Source organism: Lissotriton helveticus, chromosome 1_1 (assembly GCF_964261635.1).
Source record: "Lissotriton helveticus chromosome 1_1, aLisHel1.1, whole genome shotgun sequence".
Classification (NCBI taxonomy): Eukaryota; Metazoa; Chordata; class Amphibia; order Caudata; family Salamandridae; genus Lissotriton; species Lissotriton helveticus.
In genome coordinates this window covers 930835227-930854708 of record NC_136057.1, presented here as the reverse complement: position 1 = coordinate 930854708, position 19482 = coordinate 930835227, and the positions used below count along the sequence as shown (strand labels likewise).

The following is a 19482-nucleotide window of genomic DNA, read 5'->3' as shown; positions in this document are numbered from 1 at the left end:
CTCTACCGTGTCAAAGGCCATCGAGGCGTCCAGCGAAGCCAAAATGGCCGGCTCCGTCAGTAGCCCCGCCCTCGCAACAGCTCCGTGGAGACGGCGTAGATTGAGAGCCGTGTTGCGATGTGGGATAAATCCGGACTGATCCGGATGAACCAAGCCACTAATGACCGTCAAGAGGCGGGTTGCCAGGAGCTTAGCCAGGACCTTGGGTTCAACATTCAAAAGGGAAATGGGCCTGTAAGACGAACAAAGGTCCCGAGGTTTACCTTCTTTGGGAATAACAACTATCGTAGCCAAACGCTGATCATATGGGAGACACGATAGGTTCTTAATACATTGCTTCATATGTTATTTTAAACAAATGAAAATATACAGTGCATAAATGCAAATTGAATGAGGAGGAAGGGGTGGCAAGATAATACATATATGCTCAGGCTTAGAGTTTCGTTGCTTGAGGAGCACTCGAACAGCAGCACGGGGCTCGAGGCACAGCCCCAATATTAAGGTGCAAGAGAGTGTGTCAATCAATCCCCCTTCACAGTTCTGCCATCATTTCTCTGCTGACGCGTTTCGAAAATTCTTTCTTCTTCATGGGCTAATGATGGCAGAAAGTCAGCACACGCCAGGAAGTATTTCCATTTATGCAAAATAGCGCGCCCTCTCATTGGCTGATCTTCATGACACTGCGCTAAGCATTATAGGAGTTGCAGTCCTGGAGGGAAATGTGTTCCCGCTGAGTGCATGTTTCAACTCAAGAGCTTGTATTCGAAAGGCGCCTGTATGTGGGACAGCTGCACTGGATTGAGGAACGTGTGCCAGTTGAGGCTCATTGGCGAGCTTGTAAAACACCACCAGAGTTGAAACATGTACTCAGCGGGAACAAACACTGCGCACGTCCTGCACATTAGCTAACTGAACAGCATCCAATTTTGAATGTGAAACTTCTGTATTGGTTTCAGAAGAACCTGAGCCATACCAGTTTCGTATCTAAAGTATCTAATGCCTGCCTGGGTTCGTATTCATGGGAGCAACAAAGAATCCATGAAATATGGTCACCTATACAAATTCGTAGTGACTATTCTCCTTGTGGTAATCAGTATTGTTCTAGATGTCTTACCTAAGAGGCACAATGGCTGCATCAAACCATTGCCTAAACATGTATAGTTTTGTACATTTCATCTTCATTCTTAAGTAGGCATAACCATTTGTACTTCTGTGGGATTCTTTTAAGTGGCGTATCTCACAGCGATGTAGCCTAAATAAATTACAGCGCTGTTAGAGATAAGCATGCTGCTTGACCATCCCTTACAAATACAGAGCATGGCAACATCAGAAATGGCCTCCTTTTGAAAAAGCACAACGCTTGCTTGGAGTCCATGACCAACGTACAAGAGGAGGCACAATAACACTACACAAAACTATCAGCTGTACCACAACGTTCCAAGTGTCCTTAATCACTACAAGCCCAAGCATATTTGAGGGTTCATAACACTTCTCTACATCCATAATCCTTTTTAGGGCTCGGGGTGGAGCTCCGAGATCCTATTATTAAAGAAAAAAAAAAAAGTTTCTTTAGGGCTCGGGAAAGACACATTCCTTATTTTTTTTATTATCTGAATGTTGATTGGTCCTCGCGGTGATGTATTTTTAGTAGTCTTGATGCGATTGGGCAGTTGTAATTTTCGGGCGCCATTTTGGGCATTTTGTCTGCGGTTACGTGCTCGGCAGTGCATTAATTTTAATAAGGAGCTGTCAGGGTGGCCGTGTAATGCATTCCAGATGGTGTGCGCGCGTTCACCATAGAGCAGTGCGTTTGTCGGGCGCGCGTCCTCCTCACGTGCACACAGGCTTCAGATTTAATAAGCGCGAAGAGATTCACAGTGCGACTGTGTCCTTTAGCATAAAGTGAATTACTTTGCTCCACGCGCAAACACGTTTGGCTATGAACCGAAAGCCAGACATATGAGGTATTTGGCAATGGTATTTTTCCTGGCTCGATATAATTTAGGTTGGATGCCAAGCAGTAAATTGCGCCCTTTTGTGTCGAACAGCGTGAATTATCAACGACGCCAGAGCGCCACCTGGTGGCCTTGAAACAAAGAGATCAAGGAATCTGAGGAATGTTTCATGCCTTGCTTGTTTCAGTCATTTTCCTTTGTATTTGTGGCATGCTAAGAATGACCATAACCTGCATCTTTTATTGCGAGCACGAAACTAAAAACAGCAATAATAAATTGCAGAAATCCCTCTTGTGGAATTAAAAGCACTGATAGTTATACCTAAAAATCTTTTTTTATTAGTTAGTTGTTAAAATTGAGCTTTTTAAAGTGAGTAAGTTTAGGGCAGTATAATAAAGTGGATACTAGTCATAACGATAATAATTCGTTTTTTTGCGGTTTACAGTTACATCGCGCACAAATAGCTGGACAGGAACAAAGCGCTGTATTGGGAGGTGGGCGGCAGTTCCCAGCCGCATGCACAGCGTGGGAGAGCGGGCTATGCATAACTACATGGGATACGAGGGGCAGTCCAAGTCCTTTTCGATGGAAGGGAAGGCGAGATGTCTTTAGAGGGCCGAGTTGCCATCTCCATGCGGATGAGCAGCGGACGCGGGGCGCGTCTGACCCGTGGTCAGGAGTTTTATTCCAGACGCTGGGTGCTGAGCTTGAAATGTGCCTTCTAGTAGCTTTTTTTCCTGCTACGTTACTTTTCATTTAATATCCATTCTGTTTGTATCACGGCGGTCGGCTCGTTTTCAGCATGGATTAATGGGGTTACCGCTTTGTCGAAGACACAGCATTTCTCAACGGGGGAAACATGGCTGTTCTGCTAGAGCTGGGCGATGTGGTCTCACTCTATTGAACCTTCACGTGCCGAGAGCAGCGCGTGGGGCCTCGGCCTGTGGAGACAGGCGGGAGCTGGTGTTGCCGGCAGGCTGGGAATTGCCACGTCCACGTGGAAGAAGTAGTGAGTAGTGAGTAGAGTAGTGAGTAGTGAGCAGAGTAGTGAGTAGTGAGTAGAGTAGTGAGTAGAGTAGTGAGTAGAGTAGTGAGCAGAGTAGTGAGCAGAGTAGTGAGCAGAGTAGTGAGTAGTGAGTAGAGTAGTGAGTAGAGTAGTGAGTAGAGTAGTGAGTAGAGTAGTGAGTAGAGTAGTGAGTAGAGTAGTGAGTAGAGTAGTGAGTAGTGAATAGAGTAGTGAGTAGTAAGTGCAGAGTAGTGAGTAGAGTAGTGAGTAGAGTAGTGAGTAGAGTAGTGAGGTGAGTAGAGTAGTGAGTAAAGTAGTGAGTGCAGAGTAGTGAGTAGAAAGTAGTGAGTAGAGTAGTGAGTAGAGTAGTGAGTGGAGAGTAGTGAGTAGAGTAGTGAGTAGTGAGTGCAGAGTAGTGAGTAGAGTAGTGAGTAGAGTAGTGAGTAGAGTAGTGAGTAGAGTAGTGAGTAGAGTAGTGAGTAGAGAGTAGAGTAGTGAGTAGAGTAGTGAGTAGAGTAGTGAGTAGTGAATAGAGTAGTGAGTAGTAAGTGCAGAGTAGTGAGTAGAGTAGTGAGTAGAGTAGTGAGTAGAGTAGTGAGGTGAGTAGAGTAGTGAGTAAAGTAGTGAGTGCAGAGTAGTGAGTAGAAAGTAGTGAGTAGAGTAGTGAGTAGAGTAGTGAGTGGAGAGTAGTGAGTAGAGTAGTGAGTAGTGAGTGCAGAGTAGTGAGTAGAGTAGTGAGTAGAGTAGTGAGTAGAGTAGTGAGTAGAGTAGTGAGTAGAGTAGTGAGTAGAGTAGTGAGTAGTGAGTAGAGTAGTGAGTAGAGTAGTGAGTAGTGAGTGCAGAGTAGTGAGTAGAGTAGTGAGTAGAGTTGTGAGTAGAATAGTGAGTAGTGAGTGCAGAGTAGTGAGTAGAGTAGTGAGTAGAGTAGTGAGTAGAGTAGTGAGTAGAGTAGTGAGTAGAGTAGTGAGTGCAGAGTAGTGAGTAGAGTAGTGAGTAGAGTAGTGAGTAGTGAGTGCAGAGTAGTAAGTAGTGAGTAGAGTAGTGAGTAGAGTAGTGAGTAGAGTAGTGAGTAGAGTTGTGAGTAGAGTTGTGAGTAGTGAGTAGAGTAGTGAGTAGTGAGTAGAGTAGTGAGTGCAGAGTAGTGAGTGCAGAGTAGTGAGTAGTGAGTAGAGTAGTGAGTAGAGTAGTGAGTGCAGAGTAGTGAGTAGAGTAGTGAGTAGAGTTGTGAGTAGAATAGTGAGTAGTGAGTGCAGAGTAGTGAGTAGAGTAGTGAGTAGAGTAGTGAGTTGAGTAGTGAGTGCAGAGTAGTGAGTAGAGTAGTGAGTAGAGTAGTGAGTAGAATAGTGAGTAGTGAGTGCAGAGTAGTGAGTAGAGTAGTGAGTAGAGTAGTGAGTAGTGAGTGCAGAGTAGTAAGTAGTGAGTAGAGTAGTGAGTAGTGAGTAGAGTAGTGAGTAGAGTAGTGAGTAGAGTTGTGAGTAGAGTTGTGAGTAGTGAGTAGGACATCACAGGCAGCAGCTGTGCAAGCTTCTTACACTCACAAGGAGACCACAGGCAGCTGAGGTGCAATCTTCTCCCACTCACAAGAAGGACATCACAGGCAGCAGCAGTGCAAGCTTCTTACACTCACAAGGAGACCACAGGCAGCAGAGGTGCAAGCTTCTCACACTCACAAGAAGGACATCACAGGCAGTAACGGTGCAATATTCTCACACTCACAAGGAGATCACTGGTAGTACACACCACATGAACACACTCCATAACACATAGCAACAATACATTGGCATTTACAATGCCATTAGCTCAAACTCAAATAAATCCGAGCCCGATTGCATTTCTAATGCTTGTTATTACCTGCTGCCATCCAGTAATAACTTTAATATGAAGTATCACTAGTCCACGATTAATACAAGATAGCAGACAGTATGCTACCATTTCTGACGTATATGAGACAGTCTATTCTTCGCGTTAAACAGGTCACTTGGTTAATCAGGCAGAAAACAGATGTTGGAAACACTTTATTGGCCATCTGCAGAAGTCTCTCAACACAATGGGACAGTGGTTCTAAATGCTTCCAGTTATAGCTGGTAAAACAGGTGTTGTATTACAACATTTCTATAGCGCTTACTAACCTTATATGAGACGTTGAAGTGCTTGCCTTCATGCTCAATATGCTACAACATGTAGGCTGTGTCGTACAAAGGGTGTTGTAGTTTTTCATCCTATGTGGATAAGACGTATGGAACGCAGAGCTTAGTAGTGTGTTGGATGAAAAAGTCTGTCAGATTTTAGCAGCTCTGCATGTCCCTTGATGGCATTTTTTACAAGCATAGTCCATTTAGCGGAGTACTGAACTGGGTTGTCCATTCTGAGATATTTTATTTAAAGTCTTAGATCCTGAGCAGGATTAGACTGAAGAGATATGGCAGAGAGATCTGAAAGTATTGATTGATTGATTTAATCCATGGCTGTTCAGTTGGTGTTGAGTGGTCTACTGCTTGAGGCTAGTATAGTACTGTGTGACGAACACGACCCACAGCAGTGAGCAAGTGTTAGAGAGTGAAGCAGGAGCAGTGCGAGCCAGGAGGGTTAGGTCTTCAATTACCATTGCTGATGAATATGTCAGAATGAGTGTGCTGACCAGTAAGTGAATTGTAACAAGCTACCAGTCGACCACATGCAAGATATTGTTAAGGGTTCCTGGAAGTACAATGGCATTACTGAAATACATTCGGTGCCCAAGCATGTGCACAGTTTGTCAATAGGAACAAGACGAATAATGGAGTTAAACAATTGTAAGCTCATAAAAGCTGGGCCCTTGCTTCAGAGAAGTGTCTTTTGCAAATCAATCAGGGACCAAAATTGTGTCTTTCCAGTTGTTTGTACATATAACCTGACTTGCAGCTATATAATGTATGCATCTACAGGTAAATAAAAAAGCTGCTGATAAAATAGTACAAGAAACAGATTAACATTACCACTTTAAAAATCAATTAAAACCAGTAATCTGTTGAATAAAGATGTAGGTTCAAGACACTTTTCATAATACATGGTTGAACTTTCAAAGCAAATTTCAATGTCACATTGTAGATGCATCACAAGACTTTTGCATTGTCAAGGCCCAATAGTGCTAAAGATGCCTAAATGTGGCAAGAGATTTTTGATGGTTGGACCACAGATTTACAGCTCTTTGCCAAAGCGGCCTCTACTAAAGCGACACCACAAGAAATTCGGCATCATTAGCATGGATAGACTGCGCAGGGCTGCAATATGGAGCATTTCAAAGTTTTCATAGCTGATAACTTCTTCCACATTAGAGAATGCCAAATGGCTATGGGTCTGTCAAGCGAAGGCAATGAACAGTATACCAGCTTTATAAAATCCTCTCATTTTGGAAGAACACCTAGAGCAGGGGAGTGGAATTTGATAACATATCTACTTGCCCATGGGACAGGTTGCTTCATAAATCTACTTGTCCTGTAACAAAATCCACTTGCCCTTTAGGTGCCTTGTGGTGTAGCGACAAATTATGGCAGCATTCTCATTATATAAGAGCTCTGATATAGCCTCTCCGATTATGTCAGGGCTCATACATTAGTAGTATTTGAATACTTGAAATCCCCTTATGTTGCCACGTTAACGCCGATCTACTTACTGGGGGCTGAAGGTAGGGGTAAGCAATAGTTCCAGGGTTAGAATGCCCTTTTAGTGTGTGCAAACTTACTAACTTGCATATTTTAGGGGTTTTCAACAACTCTTCTATAATCTTTTCCCATACTGAGAAATGTTGGAAATTTACTCCCGACAATAGCAAATGCAAACCTTCTTCCAGAGTTGGAAAGAAAAGTGGTTGAGGGAAAGTGAACTTGCAAACACTCAGATTTTCGCATGAGCAAATCTACACATGCACATTTGCTTATGCTGAAATTCAGATCACAGATATTTTCTAGGAGTACTATTTCTTGTCCTGCTTCTGTAAGTTCTTGGGAATTGACGGAGCTGTATAGCTGCACTTAATGCACAGACATATACCATGGGTGCACTTTTGAGACTGCACAGACATATACCATGGGTGCACTTTTGAGACTTTCTCTAATAATTGGGCCCCTAATTTGGTCTGGCATTGACGTGACCTTTTGTGTTTATTAAAACTCTGTCTCTCTCTCTCTGCTCTGTCTCTGCTGGCTTCACTGTGAGTGACCGCATTCTGCTCTTTTACAAGGAGCATATCGGCACACAAAGTAGCTTTGCTCAGTGAAAGTAACTACAGTGGCAACAATTAGAACAAGTGAAAGAAACTGTTGGTATATACTTGGTCTAGGGAGCAGCTGGCATGAAATCAGGAAGGGATAGTAAATATTTAGTATGTCTTTAAAGTACACACCCATTTGAATTTATGGGGTGTATTTGTATTTTGAGTTAACAAATAGTATGCATTAAACGTTTTGAATATAGAAAAAAAAGTAAAGTAAAAAAAAAAGTAAAGAATTTAAGAAAGTTGGTGAATCTAACTACTGAAAATAAAACTGTTTTAGCATTTTTTGGCAGGCAGTTTGAGTCCATACCTCCATTTATTAATTTTGGGGGACTGGATGTAGCACACAAGACATCTGGTAGAACTATTTATTGTGCAACTGTTAGAAAGGTGATCCCGGGGGAGGCAGAAGATGTCTGACTGACCACCCCTGAGTCCACCCCTCCGTCTAGAAGTAGCCGAGCGCTATCGAGAGGCCTCCTGGGTGAGAGCACTCTCCTAGGATCGTACAGCGGAGTAACCACACCACTACAAATGGACACCACACAAGAGGATAAGTTCTTAGGCTTTATCAGGAATAAAGGTTGCTTGTCTTCAGCGATATATATACAGGTAGATCGAGGGATCTGAAAAGGCTCGTAAATAAGGGACAGGGTAGCGGGACAGTCTCAGTACGAGTGAAGGAAGGGATACCCTGCGCACAGCTCTCAATCCTCGAGCCGGGGGGTTCCGAGGGGTCGGCAGGACTCGACAGATGGTCTTTTACGGCGAGGGGGCCGCGGCAGCGCCAGCAGGCCTCGAGGTGGTTTCGGCGAAGAGAGCCAGCAGGCTCCAAGGATGTTTCAGCTACGGTGGACCACGGCAGCGCCAGCAGGCTCCAAAGATGGTTCAGCTAAGATAGACCGCGGCAGCGCCAGCAGGCTCCAAGGATGGTTCAGGCTTCAGGGTAATGAGTTCTTCTCGGGTCAGCCGCGACAGCGTCAGCAGGGCTCTTGACTCCAGGATACAACTACCGTCCTACTCCGGGGCTGGCCCAGATATAGGACTGGAGTCCTTTGATGTCCGGACCCTCTCGCCTGGGGGTCAGAGGGGCCGGGATGGTGGTGTCCAGACACCCAGCAGGGGGGTGGAGCCAGCGCCCAGGGAGGTCGGAGGGCGATCGATACCAGGCGTCCGGGGATGACTGGAGGGCCATCGAAACTTCCCTCCTCTAGGATCCGTGGAGTGGCCACTCTACCACCCGGGGGGATCTTGGTGCCTCGATGTCGGGGCTTCGCTGGGGCCTTGGCCGGGGCCGAGGCCACGTGCTCGGGACGTGGTGGTCCAAGATGGAGTCGGACGAGGCCTTGCGCTCGTAACGTGATGGGCCCAGGATGGAGTCGGGCCGGTAGGGTTGGGGATCTGCTGGGTCCGCCATGTTCCAGGGGATGAGAGCGATGGTGTGTCAGGGGGGTTGCTCTCGTTGGTAGTTCGTGTACGGTCGGGCCAAGGGGCGCCCGGGGTCTGATGGAGGGCCGTTGTCGTCCTGAGCCCGCCATGCGGGGAGGGTTAGGACCACGCCGTGGGGCCGGGTCCAACAGCAACTCAGCAACAACCCAATGGAGCAGCATACAGTACTGCTGCCAATGCCAACTGTTCATCTCAGAACCACCCCAAGACTTCACAATGGAACCACCGTGACCTCATAAGAAGCCCAGCACTAGAACCTGCAGACACTGCTCATTCCTTTCCCCTTTAATAATTAAAAACAATCTAAAAATATGAAAATAAAACAACAATGAGCTCAGGAAATATTTAAGGAATTAGGGGGCGTTAGGTGGCGCACTTGCAAATGGCCGCTTGCGAGTGAGGCTCCTGCCGCCTGGCGAACGTTATACTACATTTATCCTATTAAATAGTGACTCTTGGTGGTGATACGGCGATCGACTGCAAGAGCAGCACACCAGACGTGTTCCTGGAGAAATCTGGGAGATTTGGTTGCTGTCCCTTACCTGTGAGCCGAGGTTCAAGATTTGCCCGAGGGGACCTGCGGAGCACTGTTGACAGGGACGCCGGCCTGCCAAACTACAGCGGACCGCAGCTGTGCGCATGGTGTATAGGCCGTGCTTGTGGCCTGTCCCCGGGTGCGCGGCGGCCGCCGGCTGCGATCCTGACTGGAGAGGGCCTGAGGAGCGGGCCTCGTAGGCGAACGGAGGCTAAAGCGCTGATATTGCTCTGGCGCTGATATCGAGGAGAGAGCGGAGCTGCGAGAAGTGCGGACCGGCACGAGGCCCTGATTGCTGGCGCTCCAAGGCTGGGGAGCATCGGGAGGACTCTGGGCCTGCCGTTGCCTGTTTTTTCTTTCCACCCCCCACCGCAATTGAGGACAGGTGCTCGCCGACGCCATAGCAGCTGGGAGACATTGAGAGCATTGTGTGTGCACTGTGACTGGGCAGACGTAAGGGGCCCCATTGACTTTTTGCTACTCGTGGCCCTGGGGAGATGATTAGCGTCCCTCGTTTGGAATCTCACGGCCCACATGAGGAGCTGGACATTGGTGTGAGAAGACCCCCCCCCCTTTTCCCCCTCCTTGAACGGGAGCGCGGTGGTGGCAGTGCCGCAGATTTAAACCTGAGAGCTGGGCTCCACGCACGCACGCCTAGACATTTCTCTAGCACCCCGACGAGAACACATGACGCGCACCCCAACTGATTGGAGCGTGCAAGGGGCGGCAGAGATCCTTTTAGGGGAGCCCACAACTCGGAAGGCGCGTGTGCTACTACCCCTCGATACAAGCACGATACCACGACAGCTTGGAGGGAGACCCCTTGGGCGCCCCGGACGGCGCGAGATGGCAGGCTGAGATCATCGTGTGAAGCAGCACAGTACTACTTTACTGTGACCCATAGGGCGCATAATTCGGGACACGGGAGCGCACCCTGGTAGCTGCCCCTGCAAGGCCTGGATAACCTACGCCTCTCCCCCCTGCTGAGACGCCCGCCCCCTTTATACACAGGCCTGATTCGTACATCCACAGGGGCATGAAGCCTACGGCCTCAGGACTTACCATGGGGAAAACTGAAGCCCCACAATCTAAACTCATGTTTGACACTACCAAGAGACCTACTCGAGCGGGACAAGAAGCTCAGGACCAAGCTATAAGTAGCGGGTCACAGGAGGGAGCCGCGGGCCAATCCAGTGAGGTGCAAGATATCCTTCGTGAAGTCCGACAGGGCTTCGCCACTATAGTGGATAAAGTGGACCGGATGTCCTCGAGAATGGACGCGATCGCTCACAAACTGGAAGGTCATGACGAAAGGATCAAGGATGCGGAACACCACATATCGGACACAGAAGACACTACTGCCCAGCACACGTCACAACTTTCTCCTATGGATAATTTGCTGAGGGTCATCGCCGCAAAGAATGAGAATTTGGAGGCACGCAGTAGGCGCAATATCATTCGTATTTTAGGCATTCCGGAGTCCACCAATACTGGACGGATGGAGGACTATGTGGAGAAGCTTCTGCTGGCGGCAATTGGGTCGGATATCTTTTCTACTCAATTTATTGTGGAACGTGCGCACAGATCTTTGGGCCCCAGACCCAAACACTCCGAGACCAATAGTAGCTAGGCTCCGAAACTACAGGGACCGGGATGTAGCGTTGCGAGCTGCCCGCAGTAAGCTAACATTGGCATACGAAGGAAATACCTTCTCCACTTACCCAGATTTCACGCCCATGGTTCAGGATGAGCAACGGAAATTTATTGCAGTCAAGGCGAAGCTTCGAAAGGCTCAGATCGATTATGCCCTTCTCTACCCGGCGCGTTTGCGAGTCACACACCAGGGCAAGCAACGGTTCTTCACAAAGCCACAACAGGTGGATGAGTTCCTTAAGCAGCTCAAGAAATCGAATGGGGCTGATGCAGCTGCGGAGAACCCGCGGAGATCCCCAGAGAGAGACGTCAACGAGTAGGCGCCGCGAGGAGCCCTGGCACACATGGACACTGGTAACAAACTGGTTTAAATGTGCTTTGTATTAGCTTGAAGGGAGGCTGCTCTGATAAAGATGATGAGTATTGAGAGACAAATGTACCACGAGGGCACAAACGATGGCTCACCGGGCACCCCCTTCTTGCCGGACAGGGCGCTGGCATTAGCTGGGGCCTGGCTGGATGGCAGGGGGTTGTTATGTAGCCACCTTCGGATGTCCCCCACCGGGAATTCCCCAAAGGCGCATTGGCCCATATGGCTGATTGGGGTTGTGTTATGTTGTTGGTTGCGAGCTTGTTGGGGGTGGGGTGGGTGGGTGTTTGATACTGGCATGGTTAGGGTGCTTCAGTGGGTGGGATGGGAGGGGGGGTGGGCGAGGGGATGGGATTGTTTCGTGGATCGTTGAGCTGCAAAGATTGGAGATTACAATGGGTGCAATGTGCATGCAAGGCGCGGATGTGGCAGATATTCCCACACTGGGACATGGTTTTAATGTGAGGGTCCTTCGGGCCGAGTTACAGTCTTCACTTGGTCCTTTCCTGATGTGTGTATATGGCTAGCGACGTAGAGACACGCCTAAACATAATTACGTGGAATGTCAGGGGGCTGGGGGACCCGAGGAAGAGGCGACAGGTGCTGGCGTACCTCGACAGACACCAAGTGCATATAGCAATGTTGCAGGAAACCCACTTCACACCCCAGAAAGCTGCTACATTTGCATCTAGATGGGCTACCCATAGAGTTTTTTCTTCCTATTCCACCTATGCTAGGGGTACGGCTATATTGGTCAAGAAACAGGTGCCCTTTCACTTAGCAGGAACATCAACTGACGAGCGTGGGCGGTATTATCTGGCTTGGGGACGCCTAGGACTGCAATCGGTCACTTTGGTGTGTTGTTATGGAGCGAATGTGGATGACCCGGAATTTTTTATTTCCTTGTGGAGAGCGATATGAGACATAGACTCGCATCACATAATATGGGGCGGAGATTTTAATGTTACCTATGCTCCACATATGGATCGGTCACACCCTGCCCCACATCACCACACTAGGGCCAGCAGCGCACGGACTGATATCTTGCAGGATCACCACTTATTAGACGCATGGAGACATGCCCACCCACAGGCCAGTGAAGGGACTCATTTTACAGCACACGCCGCGTCTTGGGCGCGTTTACATTATTGGATGCTTTCCCGGGGGCTTGCACCTGCGATCTGTAATGTGCAACACCTGGCGAGGACTTACTCGGACCACGCACCAGTCAAACTTACACTCTCCTCGGCAGACTTTAGACCCATGCGCAGCGCTTGGCGCCTTAATCCACGCATGCTTTTAGACACGGTTTTCCAAGAGGAATTGCGCGAGGAAATCCAGGACTTCTTTTAAAGGAATAAAGGGACAGTGCAAAGTGTGGAAACTATTTGGGAGGCGTTTAAAGTTACTTTGAGGGGCTCTTGTATTTCTAAGGGAATGGGTGTGCTCAAGGATATTGTCAATACGCTCTGTAGATTGGAGCACGACCTCAAGGCACTAGAAGCTAGATTATTGACCACGCCAGATCGTGACACACAACGTGACTTTAGAACCAAGCTTACTGCTTACACTGAAGAAGCTGATAGAGAAACAAGATTTCGGGATACTTTCTTATACATACGGCTCAAGCAGGGGATCAGGTCGCTTCATCCTGATTTTCCGCGTGAACCCCCTACACTCGCACCTTTACACCTGCTCCTCCAACAGACAGCGTCCAAACACTTAGTCTCTCTCATGTACCGAGTGGTTCACACGCAGCGAGAGGTCGAAGCTCCGGCATCCCGAACACACTGGGGGGGACGATCTGGGATTTGAAATAACGGACGAGCAATGGGAATACTGCTGTTCTCAGACTGAACGAATCTCGTCTAGCAGTAGGCTGCGCATCATCCATTATAAATATTTACACAGGCTATACCACACCCCAGCTAGACTGCATAGACTCCATCTTCGTGAATCAGACAGGTGTGATAGGTGTCAATTCCCCCAGGCAGATTTTCTACACTTGGCATGGAGTTGTCCAAGAATACAGGAATACTGGGGACAAGTCTTTGAGGCCTTGCACCAGATGACCGGCGTGCATATACAGATTACACCACTTTTAGCGTTACTGCGCTATGTTAAAAAACGTGCCCCATGTCCATCGTAGGTACACAGCCATAGCACTCTTGATGGCCAAGAGACGTATAGCGTGTCGCTGGGGCCGAGGTAGAGGACCCAAATTCAAGGATTGGCTGAACGATATGGTCTATTGTCAGGAACAGGCTGGGGTTTATGCTGAATTGTTGCCTAGTGCGTCCAGGCCTAGAGACATCTGATCGCCACTGACGTCCTATTTGACGACCAGACCTGCGGTGACTGACTGTTCATGAGTGCTCAATAGTGAATGTTAGGGTCGCTCATATCCATGGACGCATGTGCGGATGTGTGTCACAGATGGAGCTTGCTGACTGTTATTGAGTGTGGGCGCCGGGATGGGCGGGAGCTGGAGGTATATGCGTGGGCTCTTGTTGCTCCCTTGGGTTCAGCACGCATCATTGATGTCGCAAGTAGTAAGTGAATACTGTACTGACCATCACATGCTGTTATAGGAGGTGGGAATCTGACTGCACCGCCGAGCAATATAAATGCGATTTGTCCTTTTAACACCTGAATCATCATAGTGATTGCTGAACTCGGCAGGCCCGAAGTGATTGTAGGCGGCTTGCTGTGTCAATTCATATTGCCTGCACCGAATCTCCATTTATTTGTTGTTATGCGCGTTGCCGGCTGCTTCACGGATGTAGGCACAACGCGGTGTGGTAGGTTGTAATGACCAATAAAGCTTTTTGAAAACAAAAAAAAAAAAAAAGATTTAAGGAATTAACGTAGCTCAGGATGTAAGAAATATTGAAGACTTAACACACCCCACTACATGGTCCTCAAATTTCGTTAGAAAGTTCACAGTTCTTCCCGTTTTAGTTGAGAAATGTCCCTTTCCAGGGATCTCCACAAGCACGGGCATTTCTAAGGAAGAAAAGGTGGACTCCAAGGAGGATAGCAATTGTTCTGCTCCACACATTCCTTCATTCATCCATTACTGGCGTCCACTGGAACATGCACTCAATTCTTTATCATCATGTGTGTCCTCATTCAACTTCCACCTGTAAGAATTTGCAGTTCTCTTTGGCGGAGATGCCAAGTTTTTCCGGTCACTCAGCACAGCAGACGTTGTCAATAACTGCACAACCTTCAGGGGCGGAGAACGTTTACAACTTTTTTGTTTTATCAGACTCACTATATTCCTCATGCCACAACTATTCCTGGTCACCAATATAACATCTTGACTCTTGTTTAGTTCATTACAATTCTTAGGTAATCATTATTGCTCTCAAAAACCTTCCTCCTCCCAACACACAGAGGGGGAATAACCCTTGAACTCCTCAGCAGGCATATATCTCCGCTCTCAGACAACTCATCATTGACTTCCAAAAATTATCAAACACTCCCATGTGCCCGACACACATCCACGTACTTTGATCAAAATGGGGTCATTGCTATATCCCTTCCGTCAATTGGACCTTAGTAATAGCCTCAATGCTGTAATTTTTCTTGAAGGTTACAGACAACCATCCCACATAACTGAAGAATGTTGTCGTAATAAGTCAATGGGGAATCTGCTAAGGAAATCCATAAATTTGTTTCTCTCTCTCTAGTGACATTTTGAAGTCTATAATTGAAATCTAATAACTTCAGAGACATTCTGGCAATGTGAGGGGTAGCCTTTTGCCTACCAATGGTCTTTCCAAGGAGCTTATGATCAGGGCAAAAAAGAAATTCAGAACCCTCCTATGACCAACTTGCTGTCTTGGAAAAAATAAAAAATGACACCATACCGATCCTTACAAAGTAGGCACATTAATTGCTGGAACTCGCAGCACATGATGCCCATCCAAATGGCATCTGTATAAACTGGAAACACTCAAAGGGTATTAGGAACGAGTCAACCACTTGCTGTCAGGATAAAAACAGGATCTGGTGATGCAGAGGTTGAATGTGGAAAACCACTCAACTACTTTGCTCATGGTCAGCATCTTGTCTTGGGCAGGAGAATACTGTCAATTAGTATGGGATTATTCAAATCTCTCAAATGGATGCATACTCTACCATTTGCTCGTTGGGCCATGACCAAAGTAGTGAGTCAGTCCGTATCTTTGACTCTCTCAATTGTGCCATCCTAACAAATTTCCGAGCTCCGTGATGACTTCTTCCCTGACACCAAGTGGAATGTTATGCACTTTTTGCAACACAGGTGTAGAACTATCCTTTAATAATATTTTATGATGGAACCCTTCTAGTTTGCCAACCTTCCTGGAAAATATATCAGGAAACGTCTCCCTAGTCGCTCACCAAAAAAACCTGATGTTGATAGTGAAGACTTGGCCCATACTATCTCGTTCCAAAGTAATATTTAAAAGATCTTTGCTCTATCCAACCAAGAATGGAAGGTTCCTTAACCAGATACAATATTACCTCAGAATTTCTACTCTTAAACTCAAAGGTTATAGTTTAAAACCCTCAAGATGCATGTCTGGTGGTTTCAAATGCCTAACAATCGCTCCCTCAAATATGGCAAACCATACCACTCAATTCATAGTGGTTTTGAGAGAGTCTAAGTCAGCAACTCAAGTGATCCATCGTGGATACCCCATCCTGGTTGCCAACCAGCTCTTTTTCTTAAACACCGTAAAACTGGTATGCACTCAATTAGCACATTTAATTTACACACAGCAAGACACATCTAGTTGAACTATTTAATTTGCAACAAAGGAACACCCACAGGGAGCTACATACAGTTCTGTTGCCACTTCCAACTTTCTATCATAGAACCACCTCAAGTCTCCACAATGGAACCCCTATGACCTTATAACTACAGTGGAGTCTCCTCGTATAGTTTCTATTACACTATTCTTTGCTTTCCCTTCGCCTTTAGTGACCTAATTTAATCAATATTATTTGTAACCTAGCTTCCCCACACATTTTTATTGTAATACTGTACTTGCAAAACCGTTACTGTTTCTGCCTAATGCACTTCAGACTGTTAAGCACTTTCCACATTTTTATTGCAAATATCCTGCTAAAGTAAAAGATTTTAGTTAAACCAGCATTAAGCATGGATTGCACTAAATGCAAGATAACTTCTACAGGAAAAGGATTCTACTTAAAATGCAATACAACGAAGAATATAGTGAGGGCAGAGTCACTCCTTATGATTTCTGGCATGGGGACAACTTTAACTGTTGTCTCGTATTGTATTGTAATTGCATTTATATAGCGCTTACTACCTCTGACGAGGCGTCGAAGCGCTTTTTCGGCGAGTAGCACGCTACTCCGGGACCCATAGAGGATTAGTGTTGAATTAGTATAGTGAAACATGCAAGTACATTTTAAGTGGTGGATAGGTTAGTCAGTTATTTGGATTTGGAATGATAGCAGAAGGATAGAGGAGGACAAAGGTTTGTATTTATATAGCGCTTGTTGACGCACGCTATTCAGGAAGCCTACAAAGGATTAGTGGTGAATTAATATGGTGAAATATGAAGTCATTTCAGTGGTGGATATTAGTCAGTTACTTGGAGTGAGAAGGATAGCGGAGGGATAAAAGGGGAAGAAAAATCAAAAATATGTATAGATAAAAATTACATACATTATATACATACGCCCACGGTCTTTGGGCGAGCCCCCTTCATCACTTAGCAAGTTTAATTGTCAATCACATTGTGATTTTGCCCACACAGCATGGGTAGTGGGTCAGTCCACTCAAGTCATTGGCTCTCTTATACTAAGTCACTGCATTTTTTGCTGATCACATGAGCACACCCACAGCAAAATAAGAGTGCTTCAGTTCCAGGGGTGGTGGACCAATACTTCACTTTGCTAATGCTTTTTTCTTTCCATTCTTTATCTCTTTTATCATCATCCTTGCATATTTATACAATGTCTTCAGATTAACACTAATTTAAAGCCAATAGTACCCTTTGTTTGCATCCATAACTATCGTTTTCCTGTGATGTGCATTCAAATTGGCTATCCACACAGTTCCAAAAACACAAGCTAGGAAGCACCCATAACAAGCTACTTAAATTATATGGACTATGTTCTAATTTATAAATGTGACTACAAATATACAGCCAACATGTTTACACACTGTGAGTTTCATTTTAATTTAATTGATTTATTGTCTGCGGCGGCATATGCTTGCAATAAAGAAAATACATTCATTGCACCAACTTGCTAAGGCCAGACTTACTGGTTTTGCCAGTGCTGGTTAATCAATCAATCAGGGTTGGTGAAGTGCAACTACTCACCTGTGAGGATCTCAAGGCGCTGGGGTTACAAGGCTGCATTTATAAGTCTAGCACAAGTTATACAAGATGGGAACCTGCCCACTCCCATGCATCTTGCACACCTTGCCCAATGTGCCATACATGAAGACAAAAGCAAGATCATAAATAAGTAGACGTAACTTTATATTACGTATCCAAGATAGTAATGTGCTGCATTATGAAACTTCTCTCACCTTAATGTTATAGATGGGATGAATATTTTTCATTGTGTCCAGGACCACTTTGCGAACCTGAAAGAAAACAGGATCATTAATTCCTATCTCTTCAAATTATTGTTTTAAATGTTCATTGACAATAGCCTTTACACCAAGCAATCAGTAAAATACTTATGTAAATAATTACTGTTAGACCTGACATCCTTGGTGAGGTATTTCCCCCAGACTTTTTTCCTTCACTACCAGTGTTTGCGGCATTAGGACGCTGTGTCTTTACTCCTGCTAACTGGCATACTAAATTTACTTATAAGCCCCTAGTAAAAGGTACTACATGTACCCAGGGTCTGTAAAGTAAATGCTATAAATGGGCTGGCACACCAGTTGTGCCACCCACTAAAGCAGCACTGTAAAACTTGCCTCAGGCTTCTCAATACCACCAATAATGCCGTTTTAAACTGTCATTTCGAACTGGCAAAATAACCATCCTTTTTAATACTTATAAGTCACACCTACACCAGGCCCCAACATCTAATGAGGAAGGGTGAATGGTGTCTAAAAAATAGGATGTAGGTTTACGTTTTACCTGTCTTGACAGTGAAAAACTCCTAAAGGAGTTTTTCAATGTAGCAAGCAATGCAGCAAGGCTATCTCTCACATGGACTAGCACCAGGTTACCTTATTACACTAAATAAGCGTTAACTTCAGTTTAGGAACAATCCAGAAAGGCGTCTTACACTCATCTGAATTGTACTTTAAAATAGTCTTTAATGGTAAAGTTGGATTTAAATTACTATTCACAAAATGCCACGTTTAGAAAGTTTGCATTTTTTTGTGTAAATCAAATGTGCAAAGAGCTTCAGGCTGAGGGAGGGTGTTCTTCTCCTGAGCAGGATGTCTAGGGGGTTGTACTCTGCTGTTCCTGAGCTTCATAGGGTAGCCTCAAGGCTGTGACCACCCCCTTCCTGCCATCTAAGGGATGCCTGCCCAGTCACTGACAAATGCAGCTCACATCTAGGCCTCCCTGCCCTTTATGCCCAGATATATTGGAGCCAAGCCCAGGACGGGGGGAAGGTTAAACAAAGGGGGCACCTCCCACCCAGAGGCTGACACTGGGTGTAAGAATGGCACCTGCAGAACGTCTAATCAGAACACTCCTGGGCCTGTAGAAGATTCAGAAGAAGGTCTGCCCGGCTGTCTACAGAAGGAAGACTGGGCATGCTTGCCTTGGACCCTAGATCCCTAGCAGTGATTCCAAGGGTTACTTGGCTGACCTGTTTGAGGTAGAGATACAACAAGCTTCCATATACCTCCCTGCAACTACCCAGCAGATCAGCACCGCCTGAACCTGCTTCAGGCCTACAACTAGCCTCTAATGGAGTGAGTCCTGACCCCAAGAGGTGCGCCCCTAGACCTTGCTTGGCATCAGAATGTACTCCCTCCTGCTTCAAATGAGCTTGATGGGAGAGCATTGCTACAAGGCCATTTCATTTCCTTGTATTTCCGCACTCTAGTGCACTTTATTAGGAGGTGCCTGGCTCCTTGACACTGGGTGCCATCTTGAAAGGGTGAAGTACCCATTTTAATGTGTTTATGTTTTACTGTTATCCCTATTTTTTAGACTTCTGCTTAATTTACCAGTAGTTGTCCCACCCAGGGGAACCTGGGGGGAGACAACCGGGATTGCTGGACCATGGTTTTGCACATTTAAATTTTCCTTACCT

General features: G+C 46.2%; 1 protein-coding gene across 1 annotated transcript in view; it reads right to left on the bottom strand.

Annotated features, from left to right (window-relative positions):
• LOC144771499 (KRR1 small subunit processome component homolog) overlaps positions 1 to 19482 on the bottom strand; it is a 156093-nt gene that overhangs the window by 86397 nt on the left and 50214 nt on the right. Inside the window, exon 6 of the mRNA XM_078655918.1 lies at positions 17780 to 17836. Coding sequence (XP_078512044.1) covers positions 17780 to 17836 — 57 coding nt within the window. The remainder of the gene's footprint in view (positions 1 to 17779; positions 17837 to 19482) is intronic.